Source organism: Remersonia thermophila, chromosome 3 (assembly GCF_042764415.1).
Source record: "Remersonia thermophila strain ATCC 22073 chromosome 3, whole genome shotgun sequence".
Lineage (NCBI taxonomy): Eukaryota > Fungi > Ascomycota > Sordariomycetes > Sordariales > Chaetomiaceae > Remersonia > Remersonia thermophila.
In genome coordinates, this window is record NC_092219.1 from 1,721,241 (window position 1) to 1,744,838 (window position 23,598).

At 59.2% G+C, this 23,598-nt stretch overlaps 7 protein-coding genes and 2 non-coding genes across 9 annotated transcripts; 2 read left to right on the plus strand and 7 right to left on the minus strand.

Annotated features, from left to right (window-relative positions):
* Positions 1-28: 28 nt before the first annotated feature.
* Positions 29-2,126, minus strand: VTJ83DRAFT_3300 (uncharacterized protein; the record flags this gene model as incomplete). Its single annotated transcript, XM_071009664.1, has 8 exons — positions 29-163; positions 224-563; positions 647-758; positions 831-1,132; positions 1,246-1,432; positions 1,518-1,802; positions 1,876-1,983; positions 2,054-2,126. 8 exons carry the CDS (start codon positions 2,124-2,126, stop codon positions 29-31), a joined length of 1,542 nt encoding a protein of 513 aa, XP_070867178.1.
* A 655-nt stretch (positions 2,127-2,781) lies between these two features.
* On the minus strand, positions 2,782-2,879 carry VTJ83DRAFT_t77. The gene has a single exon. It is a non-coding gene; the product is annotated as a tRNA-Ser (tRNA).
* A 239-nt stretch (positions 2,880-3,118) lies between these two features.
* VTJ83DRAFT_t76 lies at positions 3,119-3,192 on the minus strand. The gene has a single exon. It is a non-coding gene; the product is annotated as a tRNA-Val (tRNA).
* Positions 3,193-4,639: 1,447 nt separating this feature from the next.
* On the plus strand, positions 4,640-5,383 carry VTJ83DRAFT_3301 (uncharacterized protein; the record flags this gene model as incomplete). Its single annotated transcript, XM_071009665.1, has 1 exon — positions 4,640-5,383. The coding sequence occupies one exon, from the start codon at positions 4,640-4,642 to the stop codon at positions 5,381-5,383; it is 744 nt and encodes a 247-aa protein (XP_070867179.1).
* Positions 5,384-6,634: 1,251 nt separating this feature from the next.
* Positions 6,635-8,233, minus strand: VTJ83DRAFT_3302 (uncharacterized protein; the record flags this gene model as incomplete). The annotated part of the gene is made up of 1 exon (XM_071009666.1): positions 6,635-8,233. The coding sequence occupies one exon, from the start codon at positions 8,231-8,233 to the stop codon at positions 6,635-6,637; it is 1,599 nt and encodes a 532-aa protein (XP_070867180.1).
* Positions 8,234-9,398: 1,165 nt separating this feature from the next.
* On the minus strand, positions 9,399-10,061 carry VTJ83DRAFT_3303 (uncharacterized protein; the record flags this gene model as incomplete). Its single annotated transcript, XM_071009667.1, has 2 exons — positions 9,399-9,950; positions 10,008-10,061. The coding sequence occupies 2 exons, from the start codon at positions 10,059-10,061 to the stop codon at positions 9,399-9,401; spliced, it is 606 nt and encodes a 201-aa protein (XP_070867181.1).
* A 1,454-nt stretch (positions 10,062-11,515) lies between these two features.
* On the plus strand, positions 11,516-13,608 carry VTJ83DRAFT_3304 (uncharacterized protein; the record flags this gene model as incomplete). Its single annotated transcript, XM_071009668.1, has 3 exons — positions 11,516-12,888; positions 13,034-13,449; positions 13,511-13,608. 3 exons carry the CDS (start codon positions 11,516-11,518, stop codon positions 13,606-13,608), a joined length of 1,887 nt encoding a protein of 628 aa, XP_070867182.1.
* Positions 13,609-14,103: 495 nt separating this feature from the next.
* VTJ83DRAFT_3305 (uncharacterized protein) lies at positions 14,104-15,964 on the minus strand (the record flags this gene model as incomplete). The annotated part of the gene is made up of 4 exons (XM_071009669.1): positions 14,104-14,820; positions 14,890-15,400; positions 15,454-15,554; positions 15,734-15,964. 4 exons carry the CDS (start codon positions 15,962-15,964, stop codon positions 14,104-14,106), a joined length of 1,560 nt encoding a protein of 519 aa, XP_070867183.1.
* Positions 15,965-16,974: 1,010 nt separating this feature from the next.
* VTJ83DRAFT_3306 (uncharacterized protein) lies at positions 16,975-22,902 on the minus strand (the record flags this gene model as incomplete). Its single annotated transcript, XM_071009670.1, has 3 exons — positions 16,975-17,317; positions 17,382-22,652; positions 22,727-22,902. The coding sequence occupies 3 exons, from the start codon at positions 22,900-22,902 to the stop codon at positions 16,975-16,977; spliced, it is 5,790 nt and encodes a 1,929-aa protein (XP_070867184.1).
* Between the last annotated feature and the right edge of the window lie 696 nt (positions 22,903-23,598).

The following is a 23,598-nucleotide window of genomic DNA, read 5'->3' on the forward strand; positions in this document are numbered from 1 at the left end:
TTTCTCTCTCTCTCTCCCCTCGCTCCATTCACTCCATCGACTCGAGATTCTCGGCCACCGTAAACGCCGCGTCCGTCTTGCTCCTGACCTCCTCCACGTCCACCCCCGGCGCCAACTCCGTCAGCGTCAACGCCCCTCGCTTCCTGTCGACCTGGAAGACGCACTGCCGCCCGCCCGTCAGCCCAAGCTCCGCCATCTTGCGTGTCGCTTCCGGCGTACTCACCAAGTCCGTGATGATGGTGCTCACCACCCGGGCCCCCGTCAGCGGCAGGCTGCACGTCTGCACGACCTTGCTTGACCCGTCCCGGGCGACGTGCTCCGTGGCCACGACAATCTTGGTGCCGTCCGGGTTGGACACGAGGTCCATGGCGCCGCCCATGCCCTTGAACACCTTGCCGGGGATCATGTAGTTGGCCAGGTCGCCGGCCGCGCTGACCTGCAGGGCGCCGAGGATCGACACGTCGACGTGCCCGCCGCGGATCATGCCGAACGACTCCGACGAGTCAAAGGTTGCGGCGCCGGGGACGAGGGTGGTGGTTTCTTTGCCCGCGTTGATGATGTCGCTAGCGAGAAGTCAGCCTCGGAGAACCAAGGCAAAGACTTGGACAATCCGCCCCGGAGGGTTGGGAAAAGGGGTGGAACGTACGGATCGACTTGTTCCGGGGATGGGTAGTCGCCCATGCCGAGGATGCCGTTCTCGGACTGGATCCAGACCTGTTGTCCTGGCGGGAGGAATGAAACCGCGAGGGTCGGTATGCCTACCATAGCCTTGTCAGTCACCAGCTCTCGAGTTTTTGTTTTATCCCCCTTTTTTTCCCCCTCTTGCTTACCAACTCCCAAGTTTACGTAGAACCCTGGCTGAAGCTCCTTGGCCGCCCGCCTCGCGATCCTGTCCCTGCGCATCTGCGCCTCTCCCTTGGACGATGCCCTCCCCTCGTCTTTCCCGGACGGCCTTGTCTTGATAACCTCAATCTGCGACGGCTCGGTCGCCGGCACGATGCGATCGACAAAGATGCCCGGCAGGTCGACGTCGTTCGGATCGATCTCGCCCACCTCGACGATGTTCTCGGCTTCGACGATCGCCAGCTTCGCGGCCTTGGCCATCAGAGGCGCAAACGACTTGGTAGCGTACCTGGTTCCCCGTCAATGGCGAGCCAAGTGAGTAAATAACTGATCTGAGCCAAAAAAAAAAGGAAAAAAAAAAAAAAAAAAAAAAACAAAGGAGCTCGTTCTGTTGCTTCTCACCGGAACACGCAATTCCCGGCCTTGTCCACCTTCCACGCCCGCAAGATGGCCACGTCGCCGTGCAGCGCCGTCTCCATCAGGTAGGACCGCCCGTTGAAGATCCTCGTCTCGCGCGGCTTCGCGTACTCAACCACGTTGCCGTTGGCGTCGAAGCGGGTGGGGATTGCACCGTCCTGGATCAACGTATCTGGGAGCATCATCAGCTGTTAACGGGAGGCCAACCCCGACTTTTTCTTATTTTTTGTTTCTCGTCCCAGAAAGAGACAACCTACGGCTTCCGGTGGGTGTGAAGAACGCCGGGATACCGCTCCCCGCGGCGCGGACGCGCTCGGCCAGCGTGCCCTGAGGGCAGAGCTCGACGGCGATTTTGCCCGTGAGGTAGTACCGCTCCAGCGTCTTGTTCGAGCCCAGGTAGGACATGATGAGCCGATCGACCTGGCCGTTCTCGATCAGTAGGGCCAGGCCGCCGCGCCCCTCGGCGCCGGCGTTGTTGGACACGCAGGTGAGGGAGCTGAGCGACTCGGGCCCCCGGTCGCGCAAGGCGGAGATGAGGGTGGCTTTAGCAAACACGGGTCAGTCCAAAGCTTCGGAAGCATGGGTCACTCCTCGACCTGCGTCCATCCAACTTACACGCAATGCCGCATAGGCCAAATCCCGAGCTGAGCAGCACGGCGCCGCTCCTGATGTCGGCGACGGCTTCTTGGGCGCTGCCCCATAGCTTGGAAGACCGTCGAACGTCTAGCGGGGTGGCCGGCGACCTCCAGCTTGTCGAGTGGGAAAAGCTCCGGCGGTTATGGTCGACGCCTACCACGTTTGCTGACGGCGCTGCCCTCGTCAATGTCGCTGCCGCTCTGCCAACGGCCGCCCAAGGTCGCGAGCATTGTGATTGCGAGCATTGTGACCGTGCTCTCCATTCTGCCACGCTCCTCGATTGCCTCGCCGCCCTGGCAGCGGTAGCAACAGCTCTGGCCATCCTATCCATCTGACCTCAGCCGGTCGCCGTCTCATTCACGCATTTACGGTGTCTCCGCAGCGATGCCAGCATTGAAGAAGGGGAACAAGAGAAACCCCAAAAGCAACCAAGGACGAAAATATTCGATTTGCGTATATACACAATCACATGCGCATGACGGAGAACTTCTCATTCCTATGCCTCCTTTCTGCGTCAACCTTCCCACCTCACGGCAGAAACGACCCGTCCCAAACCAGCGGTTTTTGTTCTACGAACCGGCAAGTCGGCGCCAACCGCACGCTAACGTACGTGACATGTGGGAGAGGGGACCCGATGCGACGGAAGCCAGATCTTGGTACCGGAGCGGCTCCTCCGGTTCGGGAAGCGCAAACGCGAAGCAAAAAACCTGCAACATCGTGTGGTGAAAGTGAAACATGGCTGGCGAAGCCAATCCATCATGTGATGCGGGAACAAAAAGGAATCCAAGACCTTGGGGCAAAAAAAAAAAAAAAAAAAACAAGGAGTCAATCAACTCCTCCTAGGAGGTGGAGGGGGGGGGGGGTGTAGCGTAAAGAAGCAAAAGTCGACGCGAGTCGGATTTGAACCGACGCCTCCGAAGAGATGAGATTTCGAGGTAGAGGAGATTCGAGTCTCACGCATTAGACCGCTCTGCCATCGCGCCTTGATGGTAGAGCGGGGCCCAAACAGAGTATCATCCAGAGCGAGTACGCAGCACACCCCACCGTCCGACTGGCAATGGGGAGGTGGAGTCCGACGAAGAAAAAAAAATCAGTACCAGAAAACCGAGGGGCAGGGAAGAGGGGGGACGGGAGTCGCCGAGCCGAGGCACTATGCAACGGTGGCGACCAAAAAACCGGCAAAAGAGAAGAATGCATCAGCAAAAGAAATCTGCCGATTTGATGATCCGATCCAGGTTCGAACTGGAGACCTTCAGTGTGTTAGACTGACGTGATAACCAACTACACCATCGGACCTTGTTGTTGTGTCGTGCAGCTCACAGAGGGACTCATGAGCCGCGCCTCAGAGCCGCGCCTCAGCATCGCTGCTCCCCCTGGAGGTTCCGGATGCACGAAGCCTCCTTTGAAGCTTGCTGTACTATACATAGATGCAGCACGGCGCAGAACTATCATCAAAAACGAGGGCAACAGCGGACTCGCGGATCTTAGTAAAGGGTTGATCTTGAAACAACAGTGTCGTCATCGAGAGACCTTTGGTTCTTTTTTTAAACCGTTTAAAAAAAAAAAAATAAGCTTCTTTTTTCCTTGTTTCATGTGCTGCATACGTACGTACTTCGTACATCAGGTACCACAGCACATAGGTCGGCAGCGTACTGCGTAGGTAGTGCAAGCCCTCTGGGGCTCCCAAAAGCACCACCACCATCTCCTCGGCGGCCCAATGCCCTTCCATCTCAGGCGCGTCTCAGCACCAGCCCAGCCAGGCCGCCCCACACCGTCCGCCCGGGCCCCCCGGACCTCCGGGTCTGCACCGAGCAGCCAATCGAAAAAAGAAGCTTGGGAGGGCTCGCCCGGCCGCGTCAACGGCCGCCCGGTACCACGCCACCGGCGCCAAGGCGGACGTTTTCCCAGGCATGTCACAGAAAAGGACCGGCCGATGCAGAGAGCCACCTCTCCACACCGGCATCCACACCATCCACTGACGTCAACCCAGAGGTTTTTTGTTCAGCCTTCCCAATTCCAAACCCGGGCCCCTGGGCCTCTTCCCTCTTCTAGGCAGGTAGGTACCCGACCAGAGGGTCCCGTGGGGCCGCGGGGCCTGCCACCTTGACCTGCCATTGCGGGGTCCCGCCGGCAGCAGCGGTGCCCCTGCGGCTCGTCTCCAGTTGCGGCCTCACCGGAGGGGTGGGAGGGGGGGTCACCAGCCTCCTTGCCTCGTATGAAGGCTGCCTGGCGTAGTTACTGGCTTCGTCGTCTCAGCGCTCGACAGATCAAAGGCGTGATGCACTGACTAAGTTGACAGGCCGAACCGGCCGATGGCGAGGGGAGGTTGGGACACCGGCCTCGCGGCTCGGTGAGTCTATAACGCCGCCGACCATCCCGCTTCGTGATGTCCTCCTCCTCTCTCTCTCTCACACACACACGCCATGGGCAAGTCCTTCGTTCAACCTCCGACCCGAGCCTCATGGCCCTCGTTCCCAGGTCCGGGCGACGCGCTCAAGCCGTCTCCGCTTGGGTGGCCCCGGACCTGTCCGCTCCTTTGCATTGCTGCGCATGCCACAGCATCCGGTCCTTCGTTCCGATGATGAGAAACATGAGATACATTCCTTGAAGATCTTTTCATTCTATCTTACCCAGAGTCGCTCGTTATGATGGGTAGTATCATTTCATTCCGACGTTCCTTCTTCTTCGGCCAGCATCATGCACCGACAACCACTTTGTCGGTAGCATCCACACTCACTTGACGATGCTCGATATCAGCACCACGCTCCTTTTGCCGTCCTCGGCCTCTCAGTTCCCCGCAGGCCGGTCTTATTATAACGATTATATATCCCAACGCTCTCATGGGAGAATCTTCCACGATGGCATCACATTCGTTTCTGCCAACCGGCTGGGCACGACCCTAGCCAACACCTTCTTTTCCTCGGTGGATCCGAGGAAGCTGTCCGCTTTTACATCTCTCGTATTCTTCTGGACGCTCGTTTCCGACAACTTTTACATTTTATCGAGTTCGCCCTTTGAGCCGTTGCCTCTCGTTCGTTCTCGCGGCCACCTCCAACATTCGCCTTTTTTACACTTCTCGACGCTCGCTCAGCTTGCTCGAATACGGGGGACGTTTCCGACATTTGTCATGACGCTCGCTCGTTGCCCCCGATATCGACAGACAATCTTCAAGACACAAGAGGTCCACTCTCCTTCATGCTCGGTGCATATTCGGTCAAGCCTCCGACCGTTCGCTCATTCCACAAAGCTTTTGCTCAACGCGCCGCCCTTCTCGTTCCCACACAGGGGGGTGCTACGACAGCAACCAATCCTTCAACGAAATCAACGCTCCTTGATACCCGGCCCAACTCGACGCCTGCTCACGCTCTCTTCTGCATGCACCGCTCGATGCTTTTTCATCGAGGCCTTACTCGCCACCGTGTGGCGTTCCTTTTCTCGACGATCCTTTGCATCAGCTTCTTCTTCTGCTTCGTTTACACTCCTTTAGCACGCATGTCAGGGACATTCCGCCATGGCATGCTGGACCTTGCTGTGTCTTCAATATCTTGCCTTCTTGTCGGTCTTTTTTTGGGGGCGGAGGCGCATTCTGCGGCATTGTGCTTCGGTTTGCGTGGCCTCCTCCATCTTTCTTTTCTCGTTTTCTTGTATCATTATTCCTTTTGCTTGTATGGATTTGCTTTACCCCCTCCCGCTCTTTTTTTTTTTTTTTTTTTCGGATACGGATCACACAGCAGCTAGCCCTCTGTCGGTTCATCATCCTCCAAGCGTGTCACTGGTTGATACCCGCATGATGGTATGCGACCGTTATGACTCTTATGAAGTTTACGGACCTTTATGTACTTCTGGATATGTTACCCCCCACGATCAGCAATGAAAAAAAGAAAAAAAAACATTATTTGTACGGGTTGGCTCCTACGACGAAATCTTGCTCTGAAGTTCTCGGCTTGCTCCCTTCTTCGCCGCACTGACGCGAAACAAAGAAAAGTTCACGATCGCTTTCCATCTCTTCTAGCGCCTGGTGTCTGGAGCTCGGCGTGTGATGCGTGGACGGTTCAACATTGCGAGACGGTTCGGCAGCTCTTCCTTCGCTCAGGAGCATGGAAAGCTACATTAATACATCCCTGAAGAACTGTTGCTTCCAGGTTCGGGCCCTGGGGTGGTTAGCATGACGTGTCGGTCCTCGGCAGCATACAAGGGATTTGCGCGCCTTCCACATCGACTGCGATTCGTCGTGTTCGGACATCATATTGGTGATTCTGTTTGGCTTTGGCGTTGTCGGTGTTCCGGGGGGTCCTCTGTTCTTTTTTTTTTTTTTTTCTTCTTCTGGCGTTCTGGGTTGCGGTGATTTGGGCGTTTGGCGTTTTCGAGGGTCCGATGCCTTGGTCGTCTCCGGCTCCTTGGGGTGGTGGTATTTCTCATTCCATCGCTCGACTGGGGCTTGGCTCCGACCAGTTGACTATTATTAGCACGTTAATCTTAAGCCTAGATAAAAGAGGTTCTGGTTTACAACGGTCCAAGAATTGTGATTCTTAAGAGATGAATAATTCATTTACGCTGTTATCAAAACGCTGCTCGTCATCGCTTCCCCCGCCATCGGGATCCCATTCCTAAATCTTGACCTCTGTCAATGTTGCATTGATAAAACGTCTACAATGTACGGTACCTATGTACATACGATAATAGTATTACTCTCTGTTGTTGGAACTCTCTCCACTCACGCGTCACCTACAACACATCATCACCCTTTGGCAAGACGGGGGCTCTCCGCCACGCCTGAGACATCTGAGCCGCCGTTATCTTCCGCCTCAGGCACCCCGTTCCTCCCCTGTTTCCTCTCACGCTCCTCCGTCCGACGACCAATGATGGACGGCAGCCGCCTGGTGCTGTTGCTGCGTTTTGCCGACCCGGTATGGTCCGAGGATGCTTGTCGGCCTGCGTCCTCACTTGGCCGTGCTGCTACCTCCTCGGCCTGCTGCGCCTTGGTGGTGGTATTAGTGGATACGTCTGAGCCCGGGGTGGAGTCCGGCGTTTGGTTCTTCTCCCTGGGCCGGGGCGCAAGCTGGAGCTGGACCTGAGGCTCCGTCGGGGCTTGGGGCTCTGGCCGGGGCTGGGATTCCAGCTGCGAGGCCGCCGGTTCGGGCTTGTCATCGTCCGCCTTTTCCTTCTGATCTTCTTTTCCTCCGCTCGCTTCTTCCGGAGCATCCTCCGGCTTCCCTCCCTCCCCAGGCTCGCTGGCTTGCTTCCCTTGTTCCTTGTCCTGGTTCAGCTCCACCTTCGCAGGCCGTTCTGTTTCTTGGTTTTGCTCTGGTGTGAGGTCCTGCGGCTGCTGCTCCGGGGTTTGTTCCGCTGTGTCTTCTTGATCTTTTGCTTGCGCTTCCTCTTGCTCCTCGAGGGGAAGGGACGGCAGCGGCTTGTTCAGGTCAACCGTCTTCGTTGGCATTTCACCGCCCGTCCCCATGCTCATTGAGTTCTCCTGGCCCGAACGCCTCGATGGAGAGGGACCGAGACCGGCAGGGCGGGAACCGACGGGCACCCTTTTGATGCTCCCTTTTCCGGGAGCGCGGCTGGGAACGGGTGAACTGCTGCTGCTGAGAGGTCCACTGTGGACCCGGGATTCGGGTAGGGGTTTGCGACGCACTAGTGGGAGTGGGAGTGGCTTTTCTTGCAGTTGCGGCAGTGGCTCGGTCTGCAGCATGACGGTCACAACCATGCCGTTCTCGTGATCCGTCTTCTCCCGGGCCTCCCAACTCGTCCGGCCCTTCTGAGGCTTAGGGATGCTGCTTTGGCGGTTGTCGTTTCTGACCTGCGCTGGAGGGGGCGGCACAGGCCGCTGAGACACATCCAAACCCTGCCGGAACGAGGACGTTGTGCTGGACCGCGGGCGTTGGTCGCTGGGTGGGATCGCGTCGGTATCCACGTACACGCTCACGCTTCCACGAATGTCCACGCCAGGCAGAGTAGAAACAGCGACACGGTAAGGAGGTGGTGGCGTCGGAGCTGGCTCTGGCGGAGACACCAAGACAGTATACCTGCTATTGTCGTGGGTGCGGCCCCTCGCAAGCGCTGGAGTAGGGGGCGCCGGACGAGGCGCAAAGAAGAGGCTCGGGCGGAACATCCAGGGTCCAGACGGGGATTTCGCCTCCGAGCGGAACTCTGGCGACGACAATGACGACGACGACGACGACGACGATGATGATACCGTGGTTGTTGATGCCGTGGCCTCTTTGGAACATCCATATCCCACGTACGGTGGCGACCCGGACCTCGCCCTGGTCATCGTGACCAGCGGGGTGGGCGGCGGTGGGCGCGGCGCAAAAAACAAGCTCTTGCGCAGCATCCACCATGACGACGGCCGCGAGGGTGCTCTGTCCGCCTCCAGCGCCTTCTCCGTCACAACAACGTTGGAGGCGCAGCTCCCGGGGGAAAAGGATGGCCACCTAGGCTTTGAACTGGGAGACGGCCATGACGTTGGTGCCGTTTTCTTCGCTGGCGAGGCGGCTCCCTGAGGACGCCGAGCGCGTTGTGCGCGCTCGAGGGCGCGGTCGAGGGTTTCGCGGCTGTAGTAGATTACCTCGGGCGCGCTGGATGCGGGGAACTGGCCGCCGCGGTCCAGGTAAGTCTTGCGTGGAGAGGGGGGGCTGGAGAAGAACAACGTGGATCGTCCGCTCTCGGCGTCGTCGAGGTCGCTGTCGGCGTCGCGAGAGGGCCGCGAAAGGAGGAATCCCATTGTACACGGCTCTTCCCGAGCTCGCTGCTGGCTGCTGGAAGGGATTTGATATGAAAGGTTGGCCGAACACTGTCCGCTTGTAAGCCGGTGCAGTCTCGGTCCATGCCAGTCGGTCAATTGAATGAGGTGACCAGCATTGCGGCTTGCACTCTAACGTGAAGAGCCTGGGCCGGGCATGAAGGCTAGAAATATCCTTCTGGACTCCGCCTCCCGAGGAGTTGGGCTGAACGGGTCGGTGATGATCAGCCTGGCGTTGGCCTCTGTCCGGGCCCTGCCTGACCAAGTTTTCGGAGCGGCGTAGCACGCGAGCGGCACATGGAGAAAGGAAACGGTGGACGGTTGGATCGTTCCACGATCTTGAAATGTCACAAGTTTGAGATGAATGGGAGGTTGGTTTGAGAGGACAAGTGCCACCCGCTTTTCCCCCCTTGCTATCCACGGATTAATACTTGATTGCTACCGCCCAGGTACCTTTGTGACCCCAACACACAGATCAGACTCTGCGTCTACATCCAACCTCTACGCTGAATATGAACAAAAACCAGCAAAATTGCATCGTGACATCATAACCCAGATATAAACATTGACATACGGCCGGCCTTCGTGATCAACGCCTCAACCTCTCAGCATCTCCATGCATACCACATCCAGGTGGGTGTATCCCGCGCGTTCTCGTCCAACAAGGAGAAGCAGCGCAGATAGTCGTGTCGTAAAGCGTCATTTCTTTTCGCTTCCCACCATACCGCATCATACCCGCCTTCTCTCACACGTCCCCTCAAACGTAGGCCCGGCTGTGAGAGTGCGAGCTCCTGTGGCTCCGGTGACCGCTGTGGCTGCGGTGGCGGGAGCTACGGCGCTCCTCATAACGGCGGCGGTCCTTCGCGGCGCGGTCGCCGTAGCACCAGGCCAGGAGGGAGGTGCAGAAGAAGACGATGCAGTTGATGATGCCAAAGGCGAAGCTGGCCTTGGCCATGGCGCACGGCTTGTTGATGTCGATCTCGATCGTGGGGAGGCTGATATTGCCCGAGGCCCCCAGGAACCGGAACTCCTGCTCGGCCGTGGAGCCGCGCCGGACCGAGGTGCAGTTGTGGCGGGTGATGAAGCGCAGGTAATAGGCGGCGGCAATGAAGGCGCCGACGAAGGCCATGTCAATGAGGGCGACGAAATTGGCGTGGGCCTTGGAGCGGTGGTAGCTAAAGAGGGTTCCGAGGGCCCAGGCGAGGGCCAGGACGGAAACGATGAAGAGCACCAGGTAGTGGGAAGGCACCATGACGTTGCTCTCGAGGAAGATGTTGACAAAGTAGCCGAGCATGCCCACGATCGGGACCTGGAGTGTGTAAGCATGGCGTGGGATTTCATACGGCAACGACGAAGAAACACCTACCAAGGTGATGATTTCAAACAATCGCCAACAGACGAAAAAGATGCCGAACAACATTTTGGCGGTGTTGAGCCTTGCAAGGCACCTCGAGCAGAATCGGGATGTTTGAGAAAGGGTTCAGTGAGGGGAAAGATAGCAAGCCGGGTCGGAAGCTCCCGCCTTCAAACGAGAGGGGGTGAGTAAAGGTGTGTTGTGTATGTATGTGTTTGTGTGGGTGTGTGTGAGTGTGTGTAAGTGTGTGTATGCGTGTGTATGTGTTTGGTGTTGTTATTGTTGGTGTTGTTGGATGAGGCGCAGGCTTCGGTGACAGGGCAATGTGCCTCACCGACTTCAGCGCGGATTTGCCCGGCTCTGTCAGAGCTTCGCTTCGCAGACGTGCACCGTCTGTGTGTCTTGAGCAATGCTTTCCGTCTTACACGTAGACAGGCCAGACAGAAAGCATTGATGCCCTCTGATGCCCTATTCTCGATCCTCTTTCCTTCAACAATCGTGTGAGACAAGGCGGTGAGCTGGGATTGCCCCGGTCAGACGAAGGCGATTCCCCTGGTGATGTCAGGCCGGTCCCAGGTTGTTGGCCAGTTGCAGATGGGTCCCAGTCGCAGAATGTGAGCGGGGCTGTCAGGGACGGATGGATCTGATGGATCGGGTCCCAATCCTGAGAGAGCGAGGTCTGGATGGATGCTGGCTGGCCGACCGAGTCAGTTGCGCGCAAACGAGAAAAGAAAAAGAAAAAAACAGACTTCTGACTCGGTGTGAAGAGGTGAATGGCCTGGATCGAAGGACTGAGAAACAGTCAACAACGGCGGATGTTGGTTGCGATGGGACCAAGGTTGCAGAGAAGGAGGCTGGAAGGTGGGGGGCTCACACCGCGGAACCAATCAGCGCTCGCAAGGTGTCAGGCTGCGCCAGAGCTATTGTACCTTGGCTGCAGAAATCTGATGGCTGGGACCGCCACAGTGGCTGAGCCCCGCCTTGGGGGCCGGAGTGGGGCCGTGTGGCTGATGACGGAAGTCCCGCGAGGCCCGCACGCCAACGGCTCCGCGGACCCACCCAAGCCGAGGTTCTTCCGCCCGGACCATCGATACCGGCTCCCACGCTTGCTGATGCGTGTCATCCTCAGGGATAATCGTCCTGTATGATACCAGATAACCGACGGCAGATAGCTATGGTTACATGACAGCCGAGTTATACTCGGAGGGTTGATCACGACCCCCCGTCCCATGTAGCAGGCTTCTTATGAGTCCGCATCCTGGGGGGAGGGGCGGCAGTTTGCCACAGCATCCTGGTAGGTCCTTGCTGGGATACGGTGGATAGTAAAGATCTTCACAAAACCTCTCTCCCCAACCGCGGAATGGCATCGTGACCTCTGATATCGTGGACGTGTCCGCGTCGCCCCCCCCCCCCCCCCCTCCCCCCCAGGAGCAACCCGTTGGTACAAGCCCAGCGACAGCAACACGAGGACGTCCGTCCCAAACCCAAGGGCCTCTGCTCAACCACCCCTTGTGTTGCCTATGATCCCTTCTCCCGGTGGTCCTCGCACCGCCGTCATGGACGAGGACGATATGTCGTCGCCTACCCTCCCGGATCCGGCTCCGGCTCCGGCTCCGGCTCGGAGGCGCGGCCTCGCCGCCAGGCTCGGTCGGCTGCGGCGCATCTTCCTCACCAAGGAGGGCCTCATCGGCTCCTACGACTACGCCTTTCTCTTCCGGCCCAACCTCCCCTTCATGAAGCCGCCGGACCGCCCGCCCCCGTTCTTCGGCCTCAACGACCGCGTGCCCGTCCTCCTCGCCGTCTTCCTGGGCTTCCAGCACGCCCTCGCCATGCTCGCCGGCATCATCACCCCGCCCATCCTCCTCGCCAACGCCGTCCACTTCGACGCGGCGCAGACCCAATACCTCGTCTCGACCGCCCTCATCGTGTCCGGGCTGCTCTCGTGCGTCCAAATCGCGCGCTTCCGCATCCCCCGCACGCGCTACTTCATCGGCACCGGCCTCGTCTCCGTCGTGGGCATCTCCTTCGCCATCATCCCCGTCGCCGAGGGCGCCTTTTCGCAGATGTACGCCAACGGCTTCTGCCCCACCGCCACCGCCCGCAGCGACGTCGACGGCGCCGTCACCACGACCAAGCTCCCCTGCCCGGACGCCTACGGCGCCGTCCTCGGCACCGCCGCCCTCTGCGCCCTCTTCGAGATCGGCCTCGCCTTCGTGCCGCCCCGCGTCCTGCTGCGCCTGCTCCCGCCCATCGTCACCGGCCCCACCGTCCTGCTCATCGGCGTCAACCTCATCGCCACGGGCTTCCGCAGCTGGGCCGGCGGCTCCGGCGCCTGCTTCGGCGCGTCCCCCTCGGACCCCGTGTTCGCGCGCTGCCCGGACGTCACCGCCCCGCACGCCCTCCCCTGGGGCTCGCCCGAGTACCTCGGCCTCGGGTTCTGCGTCTTTGTGACCATCGTGCTGTGCGAGCGGTTCGGCTCGCCGCTCATGAAGTCGACGAGCGTCGCCGTCGGGCTGCTCGTCGGCTGCGTCGTGGCGGCCGCGTGCGGCTACTTTGACCGGAGCGGCATCGACGCGGCGCCGGCCGTGTCGTTTGTGTGGACGCACACGTTCAAGCTGTCGCTGTACGGGCCCTTGGTGCTGCCGCTGCTGGCCGTGTTCGCCATCTGCGCGTGCGAGGCCGTCGGGGACATCACGGCGACGTGCGACGTGTCGCGGCTCGAGGTGAGCGGCGAGATGTACGAGACGCGGATCCAGGGCGGCGTGCTGGCGGACGGCGTGAACGGGGTGCTCGCGGCGCTGGCGACCATCACGCCCATGACGACCTTTGCGCAGAACAACGGCGTCATCGCGCTGACGAGGTGCGCGAACCGGTCGGCCGGGTATTGCTGCTGGTATGTTTTGGCTTTTCTATTTTTTTTCTTTTTTCTTTTTGACTTTTTACCCTCCCTATTTCCCACCAACGTTTTCTTTTCTTTTTGAGAGAAAAAAAAAAAAAAAAAGAAAAGAAAAAAAAAAAACAACTAACACCCAACCCAGCATGTTCCTCATCCTAGCCGGCATCTTCACCAAAACGGCCGCCGCCCTCGTCGCCATCCCTGCCCCGGTCCTCGGCGGCATGACCACCTTCCTCTTCGCCTCGGTCGCCGTCTCGGGCATGGCCATTCTCTCGAGCACGCCCTCCGCCGGCAAGTCCTGCCCTCACCGCAAGCCGCCGCAATCGTCCCTGTCCAGCCGCCGAACCCGCTTCATCATCACCGCCTCCCTCGCCCTGGGGTACGGCGCCACCCTCGTCCCCAACTACTTTGACCGCGTCTTTGGCCACACCGACAACGAATCCCTCCGCGGCTTTGAAGACGCCATCGCCCTGATCATGGAGACCGGGTTCGCCGTCACGGCGCTCACGGCGGGCATCTTGAATGCCTTTTTGCCTCCGGATGTGGACGAGGGTTGTGGTCCGGGCTGTGGTTGCAACGGCGGCCGTGGTGATAGCGGCCAGGGGCGTCCTTGTAGCAGCGACGGCGGAGCAGGAGGTGTTGATGACTTGGGAGGGCCTCGACTGGGAGATGGCGAAAACCAAGATATCGAGATGGGAGTGGTTGTTGAAGGGGTAGCTGTGGATAGCAGCAGCGAAAGTGTAGAGAGCGGTGGTAGTAGTAGTACCGATGGACACAGGAGTAGGACTCGGGAGAGGTTAGGGATTGGAGGAAGCACGGTTGGTGGCACGGAGGTGAAGATGGTGAAGGGGGAGTAGGATGTCATGATGCTACCTGGAAGAAATGTGTGGTCTTGATATCAAAGTTGGTCCCCTCGCTGATGTCCCCCAGCCCTCCCCGTGAAAACGCCTCGCTTGGGATGCCAAAGTTAAAATCGCCCCCATCACGACAGCCTCGGAAAGAAGAGGAGCAGGGACACCTCTTGTTAACGGCCATCAGACCCAAACGCTCGGTCTAGAAGAAATCATATCTCGCATTACATATTACGTGCAAGGTAATCATACCCGGCCAAAGCCATATCGTATCTATACGTAGAACCTATCCTCGTCTCCAGCCTCTCAGATACACACACCTGGACCCCATCTATATACGTGCAAATCCATCTCTCATCTATCACGCCGTCGGCACGCCCAGCTTATTGTTCGTCTTGCGTGTCATGACCTTGGTAATGGCGTGCCTGATGGTCACGCCGGCCTTCTCCACATCCTTCTTGGACAGGCCCGACGTGACGCAGACCTTGAGCGCGGGGGTCGGGACGTAGCTCCCATCCTTCAGGCTGGTATGCTTGGCGATGGGCGCCGTCTTGAGCTTCGTGATAAGCACGCCGTTGGCAAGCGCCTCGTCAACGCATTCCTGCAGCAGACGCTCCTGGTCCTCCACCGTCAGCCGGCGGGCGTGCACGACGTCGGGCTTGATGATCAGGATCATGATGGGGTTCTCGGGGTCGCTGGTGCACACGACCCAGTCGCTGCGGGGGTCGAGCTGGGCGCGCATGAGGCGGATGTTATCGCGGCACTGCTGCAGGATCTCTGGGTTGGACTGGAGGAGGTTGATGCACTCGCTGGCCGTCACGGCGAGCATGGCGGGAAGAGCGGCAGAGAAGGTGTAGGCGGTAGACGAGACGCGCTGGTGCTCCACCACCTCCTTGGCGCCTGCGCAGAAGCCGCCGCCGGCGCACAGAGGACCAGCCAGGGAGCCGACAATCATATCCACCTGCGACGGGTCGACGTTCTGGGCCTCGGTCAGGCCGCGGCCCGTGCGTCCGAGAACACCGAAGGACCACGTCTCGTCGAGCATGAGGCGGAACTTGTACTTTTCCTTGAGCTCGATCTGTTGTTGTTGTCGTTGTTGTCAGCAGCCGGGAAACCCCCCTTTTCCGCAGGGCTACAGCAGACGTACCAGCTTGGGCAGATCATTGATATCTCCCGTCGTCTCGAACAACGCCTCGGTAACGATGAAGCGGCGAGTAAGCTTCTTCCCGGCCTGCTCCTTGACGACCTTGCGCATCACCTGCTCGAGGTCCTCAAAGTCGTTGTGATTGTACCACTTGACGGAGCTGCGCGAGATCTCAAGGCCACGGCGGATCGAGTAGTTGACGCCGCGATCGGCGACGATGATGTCACCGCGCTTGCAGAAGGACGGGATGACGCTCGAGATGGTGGAGAAGGCATGGGCGTAGACGATGCAGCCCTCGGTGCCCAGGTACGAGGCGATGTCGGCTTCGGTCTTCATGTGAACATCCTGGGTGCCGTAGAACTGAGGCGGGCCGCACGGGCCGACGCCGTAGGTCCGAAGGGCCTGGATGGCCTTGTCCTTGATCTGCTCGTTGGCATTGAAGTTGTAGAAGTTGTAGGAGGCGAGGTTCGTGACGGTCTTGCCGTTGGCGAGCTTGGACTTGGGGCCGGTAGGTCTGAAGGCGTCAGCGGGTCGTCCTCGGTCTGAAGGACAAATTCCATCCCTTACCCGGCGATCACGGGAATCTTCTCCAGCTCGGCCTCTTCCTGGGGGGTTGGCGCCGCAACCAGGGGCTCCGGTGTCCACTCGTCGACGAGCTCATCGATTTCCTGCGTTCCTCTGCTGTTAGCCACAAAGGATTTCCTATCCACCTAGAAAACCGCAGCTACCACACCAGCCACGGCGCTCGACCCAACCCTCCACGGCCAGCCCGCCGCAACCCAACACGAACCCTGCGAACCCGCCGATGGAATCCTGAAAGCACAGAGAGAAAGAGAGCGACGCTCACCTCCTCGGTCAACTTGACATAGTTCTCCTTGCTCGTCGAGTAGCTCGGAGACAAGAGATACCGTATGAAAAAGATAAACAGCACCAGCTCGATGGCGGACCGCACCGGATCGTTCTGATAGCTGGAGCGGATGTAGCGGACGAGCACGGCGGAACCCGGCACCTTGTGGAAGGCGTCCGAGGCCACGCGTAGGAGGTTGGCGAGGTGTGCTTGGGCTTCCTGGAGGTCCATCTTGTCCTCGGGTCGCCTTGGCTTGGGCTGGGACCTGGGAGGTTGGTGCCGGTCGGGCGGGTTTCGGTCGGGTGGAAGAAGTGTGGTTGGGAGACGGAGGTCCCGTCGAGTGGGTTGACAAAGCGTCGGTTCTCAAGCAGACGAGGTCATCTGTCCTGTCGGTGGAAAATGGGAGGCCAGGAGGTCGAGAGGGCCAAAGGATGTTGAGACCACGCCCTGAGTTGCCGACGGACGGGAACCATGCAATTGACAGACAGGACTTCGGACTTCAAAAAGTTGACAAGGCAGGAAGAGTTGAAAGGCGGCGTCGCGTTCATCGGGTGCCACCGCTGGATGCAGCAGACCCACCGCTGCGGGTCCCTGGTCCCAAGTCAGGTTGGTCTTGGCAATTGGCTGACATGGGCTCCACATTTCAGGGGCCGAGTCTTGGCGAAAGCAGTGTGGCAGCTCCTGTTGCTCTGTTTGCGTTTTACGGTAACCAAATCGGTAGCGAAGCGGAAAGTGCTCGGTGGACAAAGTACCCTCAGGTACCGAGTACCTTGCCTGATGTTGTTTGCTTATGTACAGTTGGTTCCGATAGAGCCATAAGAACAGCTTTTGTCAAAAGCGAACTGCGTTTCATCAGACACGCACCAAAGCATGCCATACATAGCGCACGGAGGCGGGGATCCCCATGGGTCACGGGCACCGGGAACCGCACCACCGAAGCAGCAGAAACCAATGATTGACTTGATGCTGTGTAATAATATCACCTTTCCAGACCCCAACATTCCGGGTAAACCGTCAACGGCTCGGCCGTCACGACGGCAGACGTGATGAGAGCGTATTAAACAAAACGGTGTATAACGGGAAACCTAACACCATCCCACTACCTCCTCCGTGCTTGCATTCACCCCTCAACCAAGAGAAACCGAAAAAGCAAACAAACACCACACCCTCTAGATGGCCCCCTCATGACAAGCAAGCTTTTGTCATTCTTTCCACCTCCCATGCATCCATGGAATCTAGACTTAAACAAGTAGCATCCTCCTGTCGCCCGCCCTGGGCGTCGGCGTCTCCCTGAACGTGCTCGTCGTCGTCGGGGTGTACACGCCCGAGTAGCCCTTGCGGCCAGTACCCGTCGGGGTGCGACCGCGAGTGTCGTCATTGTCGAGGCCCGAGGGCTGGACAAGGTTGGTGGACGCCAGAGTATCGAAAATGCTCTTGGGCACAAACCCGCCAGCGACGGCGGGGCCGACGATCAGCGCAAGGAAGACAACGAGCAACACGAAATAGAGGATCGAGTAGCGGATGACGCGGCGGCGGCGGAGCTTGGTCTGCTTCATCGAATAGATGGGCGGGCGGATTTGGCGGCTGGGGTACACGAGTTAGTATGTACCAAGCAATGGAGTTGGAAAAAAAAGGTGGGGGGACATACCTCGGACGCAGCCAAAAGAGCATCATGGAATGCAGCTTGTCGACCTGAGGGATCAGGATAACAGGGAGCATCATGAACAGGATGATGTGGCCCAGAATGAAATCGGCAGCGAACATGCACATCTCCGTAATCTTGCAGAGATATTCACGCGCCGGCTGCGACACGGTGTGCCAGCCCATCGAGTACCACTTGCCCGTCCAGAACGCGATGTTGGACTGGTCGCCCTTGAATTCGCGAGTGAGCGCCAGCGTGATGATGAGCTTGAAGACAAAGCGCTGAATGGCCACCACAGCGATCATGCCGAGGAGCGTCTTGGCGAAGTCAAAGCTCTCGAGGAAGAACATGACCTCGAAGAAGACAAGCAGCACGATGACGGCGATGGCGTGCGAGATGGCGGCGAGGACCGAGCCGAACTTCTTGCAGCACATGCTCAAAAGCGGACCCATGAAGCAGGCCATGGCGAAGAAGACGAGGAGCTGGCCGGCGTTGATGGCGACGGGCGCCAGGGCACAGATGCCGACGCGGAGGAGCGCGGCCGTCGCCTTCTGCTTGGGGTGGTTCCTCGCGACACCCGTCAGGGCGTTGATGTAGAGATACGGGATCAAAGTCACCACGGCTAGCATCAACGGCGTGAAGATCTCGGACCAGAACGTGTTAGTAATGGCGGCGCGAGGCACGTCGGCTGACATCTTGCCCGAGGGGTCGCCCAGGATCTTGCGCTTGTAGCCCGTGGTGCGCGTGCGGGACAACCGGCAGAAGGCGATCCACGACGAGGCGTGCGAGCGAGAGTTGCCACGGGACAGCCAGCGCAGGTAATCGCGATAGTCGATGAAGAAGTCGGTCCAGGCGAACTGGTGCGGGTTGTACAGGAACGGCGAGATGACGAGGGCCAGCAGCGAGATCCAAAAGTAGACCAGACCGGCTTGCCACATGGTGACGCTGGCGAAGAGCAGCATCATGAGCATGCGGGCGCCAAAGTAGATGGACGGCCCGGCGAAACGCGAGTAGAGAACGCCGAAGGGAATGCGGGCCGTCGCGAAACCACGGCCGGTACCGATGTAGCGGGCACCGCCGAACGTGATGTCTTGCTGCACCGAGTTGGCGTAAATCTGGCAGACGAACACCTCGAAGAAGGGCGAGAGAGAGCAGAGCTGCTTGGCGAAGCGGGTGAAGGCGCGAAGCAGGCCGCGCTCCATCAGCTCCTGGACGATCAGGGGCACGAACGACAGGAAGAAGACGAAGAAGATGGACAGGATACTGCGGAAGACCCAGTCCAAGAGCGCGTCCGTGTTGGCGCAGCCCGTCGGGTACAGAGGGTCGCGGATGGGCACCTGGCGGTCGTACTCGCAAGGGATCGTCTCGCGGCGAAGGGCGCCGATCTGGAGCAGGCAGATCATGAAGAGCTGCACCGACAGCATGATGAACATGTTGTTGACGTGGAAGCCGGGATGCGCGTAGTAAAAGGACAGGAAACGGTCCAGCGGCAGCTGGGTACCCAGGTAGTAGTACTCGCGAGAGAGCATCTGCTCACCCATACCGGTCCCGATCTTGGTCGTAAAGTTAAGAATCGACCCGAACCCGAGATCACGACCCTTACCACACTGGTAGTACTCGCAGTGCTTGATGCGTCCGCCGCGAAGGAGCGCATTCATACCAGCATAGATATCTTCGTTGAGGTGCAGTCCCTTCTGGGCCTTGGAGACACCGCCGCGAGTCGTCATGAAGATGCCGTTGAGGAAGTCGGGATGGCCGTAGTGGAGCTTGCCGCCGATCTGCGCGAGGGTACGGGCGAACAGAGTACCGAACGTCTGCTCCTTGCCGGCAGCCACGTCGCCCAGGATACCAATATTCTCCGAGAAGATGTACTCGCGGGCGCCGAGAATCGCGACGGGGGCCTTGGAGACGGTCTTGACGCCAGGAGTGTACGGGGAGATGTTGTCCGTCTTCATCTCCTCGAACTCGGCGAGAACGCTGCGGATCTTGAGGCACTCCTCGAGGTAGTTGTCCTGGTTGGCGTCGATGAGCTGGATGTACTCGCCGCGGTAGAAGATGAGCGCGTGGTTCTGGTTGTCCGACTTTCCGTCGCCGAGAATGGGATTGCCCGAGAGCTGAATGCGGAACTTGGGGCGACGCATGCCGTTCTCCATGATCTCCGAGTGGCCGTCGATGAGAGCCGAGTACAGGCGGGGCTCCTCGCCCTCGACAAGCGGAGGCTCCTCATCCAGGTAGGCGATCTGAAGATCCGGGTAGGCGCGGAGCAGGAACTCGGCGTTCTCCATCTCCTCCTTCTTGAACTTGGCGAAACGCTGCATCGAGACCATGATCTTGAACTTGCGCCGGGCCATGCGCTCGAGCTCGCGCTCCAGCTTGTCCGAGTTGCCACCAAACATCTGAACGACCTCGGGGTTCTCAACGCGGTAGAGGAGCTTGATGGCGCGGGCGTAGTTCATGAAGCCAGAAATGGTGCGATACAGGGTCTGGAAGCGCAGGGAAGCCCAGATGCGGGTGCGCAGCGTGTACTCGGGAGCCGATGACTTGAAGCCGATGCAGTAGAAGGGGAGATCGTCGATCTTGCTCTTGGCCGTGTCCTTTTCGTTCTTCTCCTCATCGCCGTTGAACTGCGAGGTCTCGTCGGCCAGAATCTTGGTGTCCTTGACGAAGCAATCCCACTCGTGAGGGTGGAGCTGCTTGAGGTACTCGAGGAGCGTGACGCGCGAGTACGGCTCGTCTTCGCGGATGATTTCCCTCAGGGAAAGCAGGATCTTCTCGCTGTAGTGCGGAATCATGACCGTGAAAGTGGGCATGTTGTCGACCGGCAGGGGCTCCGGGATGGGCGTCGAGAGCGACTGGGCGAAGAAGGAGATGCGGCGCTCGGCCTCGCTATGGCTCGGGAAGTACTCGGTCTTGAACGAGTGGTCCTCCTGGGCGACGAAGAAGGTGGGGGCACGAAGAGTGCGCTTGCCCTCCTGCTCGGACGGCACCTGGTGGTAGAGCAGCTTCTGCACGTGGTCGATGGCCAGCAGGTGCTCGCGATACATGGAGATGACGATGGCGTTCCAGATCTGCGAGATGAGGACCTTGGGCTTGTACTTGATCTCCATGTCCGTGGTGGCCAAGATCTTGGAGTACATGCGCTTGGGCAGGCGAGAAAAGACGTTACGCCAGGGCGTCAGAATCGACGAGCCCAGGTAGAACGAGCGCGCAATCGAGATGGCCGTGTTCAGCAGCACATACCAGAGGTACGTGTCGAGGAAGAAGAAGATCAGGTCCGTGAAGAGCATGATGGCCAGGGTGATCGTGGGCTGGTGGACGCAGAGGTTCTTCCCGAGGATGGAGTCACCAAGGCAGCTGCTCACGTCCATGAGGGCGAGGTAGCGGATGGGGTCACGGATCGACAGGGTCAGGTAGACGTAAGACTCGCCAAACTTGAGACCAAAGACGGTAATCCACATGCCGAAGGAGAGGGCCATGTCGTTGCCGCGCAGCCGCGGGTAGCTGGCGGTGAAGGTCTGGCTGGCGACGTAGCGGCGCGACTTGCCAGCCAGGTAGCTGCCGAACAGGCCGCCAAGAGGCATGATCGAGAAGAAGATGAACGTGATGAGCGCGACGAAGAACTGCACAATGCCGAGGATCAGGGCGATGCGGCTATTCTGCTTGTCGAGGAACGCGTCCAGGTCCTTCTCAGGCATGAAGACGTAGACACCGGGAGCGACGTTGATGACCAGGACCGCCAGGAGGAAGAGCAGGCGCTTGGTCAGATGCTGAGCGCCGGCCCAGCGACGCGGGACGTACATCCACTCGCACAGCGTCGCCAGCACCTGGACCAAGGCGGCGATGGAACCGCCGAAGCCAACGATGGACCAGTGGGCAGCGGGGGGCGGGGCGTTGTTGACCTCCTGCTCGTAATTGGGCGTGACGAGGGTCGGGGAGTTGAAGGCCGTGAAGAACCAGAACATGGTCAAGTGGATGATCCAAATGCGGTTGAAGTTAACAATCATGTGGAACCAGGAGCGCGTCTCCTTGTAGGTCTTGAAGAAGACCTTCTTCCACTCGACGTCCTTGAGCTTGAGGTAGCGCTCGGCGGGCGGCACGTCGACCAAGCGGCTCTTGTCCTTGAGCACGATGCGCTCGATGCCCTCGGGGTACCAGAAGAGCTGGTTGCAGTCATCGTAGCCGATGATCTGGTTGTGGTCGCGCTCACGGCGGACGTATTTGCCGTCGATGATTTCGTAGCCCTGGTCGCGGCAGTACTGGTAGAGCGGCGTGATGACATTGTTGAGGAAGGTGAACTCCTCGACGGGCTCGACCATGTTCTGGCAGGCAGGCGAGTTGAGGTAGTCATCGGCGCACTTGAAGATGAAGCACAGGCACTCGGGCATGAAGCGGACCTGGTTGGCCTCGCCCCAGCAGAGCAGGTACAGGGCGAGCTGGCGCACACGGTCGTGCTGCGACATGCGGTTCATGCGCGTCTTCCAGCGGTACTCGGCAGCCTCGAGGGAGTCGTCACCCTCGAGGTCCTCGAGGGCCTCGGCCTCGTTCTCGGGCGCGCCCTTCTTCTTCTTGCCCTTCTTGCGGCCACGGCCCTTGATGTTGGCGAACCCGACGGCATCGTCGAGGTCCAGGTGGGCGGCGAAGTACCACTTGCGATAGTTGGCGTTGTCGCCGCCGATGTAGTCGGCGTGGAGCGAGAGCAGAGCCTGGTTGGGCGTCATGCGCGAGGCGCGCGAGTCCAGCAGCGTCATGAGGTGGTCGTACATGTTACGCATGCTGTCACGCTGGAAGCCAAACTTGGCCGTCAGGTCGAGGAAAATGTCCTCGATCTCCTCCTTGGACAGGGGAATCTGGGCGTCCGAGGTCCAGGCGGGATACGGCTCGCGCGACCGCTGGCCGTTGGGAAGCATGTTGGGGTAGTCCATGCCGTAGTTGGGGGTCGAGGCACCCGACGAGCGGTTGCCGCCGTACGAGATCTGAGACGAGGGAGGACGGTACCCGCGGTTCTGCTCGTAGCCGTTGTAGTCGCCGCGGCCGTAGTAGTCCATGTCGGCGGCGCGGGCCATATCGGAACGCATGGTGAAGTCGCTGAAGCTCTCGGAATCCTCCTCGGAGCCGTTCCGGTGGCCCTGGCCGCGGTTGTAGCCCTGATCATGGCCCTGATCGTAGTAGCCGTCATTGTGCTGGCCATTGTAGTAATCGTCCTGGTACTGGTCGTGGTTGTCATAGTACCCGCCATCCTGGTGGTACGGGTTGTTGGGGTCGGCGTTGTAGTAACCGCTGGAATGAACGGGTCAGCCAAGGCAGCTCCCTGAGACGCGTAGCGCAGATGCGAGACAGGTCACCACACGTACGATTCATCATAGTAGCCGTCGCCGCCTTGCTGGCCACCACGGTTCTGCCCGCGGGCGTCGTAGTATTGGTCATCCTGGTAGTAGCCATCGTTGCCATAGCCCTGATCGTAATGACCCTGATCAGGGTAGTGGCCCTGGCCCTGGCCTTGGCCGTGGCCTTGTTGATATCCCGACATGGTGGGCGCGATGTCTGCGTTGCACAGCTTGTTAGATGGCCGAATCCGAAAAAAAAAAAAACCCCCCGAGTAAACAAATGGCGATTGCCCACGGCACACTCACCCGATCAATAAGTCATGAAAACGACCGGTCGGTTCCAATGGCTGCGATGACAAGACGAGTCGGGGGGAAAGCGGCTCAGAGGGTCGGAACGAAGCACCGTTGAACTTCTGTGCCGGCAGAGCGACGGTTGCTATGCGCCTCGGAGGGAAACGAGCGTGTGGGAAGGGAAGAGAAATTGGATGGTGGCTGAGGGTGCACGAAGAGGTGGGCTGTCGGAAATCCTCCACCCAAACACCGAACTCAACTTCAGCCGTTTCAAAATGCTCTTCTTCCACGTAAGACTGAACGATTGACGAGGTTGGTCGGGAGATGGAGTGTTCACGAGTCGGGGTGACCTGGATTCACCGGGTTGCTCTGGGCGTTTCGGTGTCTCGTGGGTCGGCACGCAAGGAAGATGCGAGACGCCAATCGACTGGATGGCAGCGGTTGGCGGCGTGGAGAGTCAGTTGCTGCTGGCTTGTGCCGCCTGCACGAGGTCTCGAATTCCTCAGGACGACTGGAGCAAATCCCTCCCCCAAAAAACGAGAGAAAGGGAGAGATAGGGAGGGAGTGTGTGTGCGAACGAGTGTCGATCAAAGCAGGTACGGTAAGGA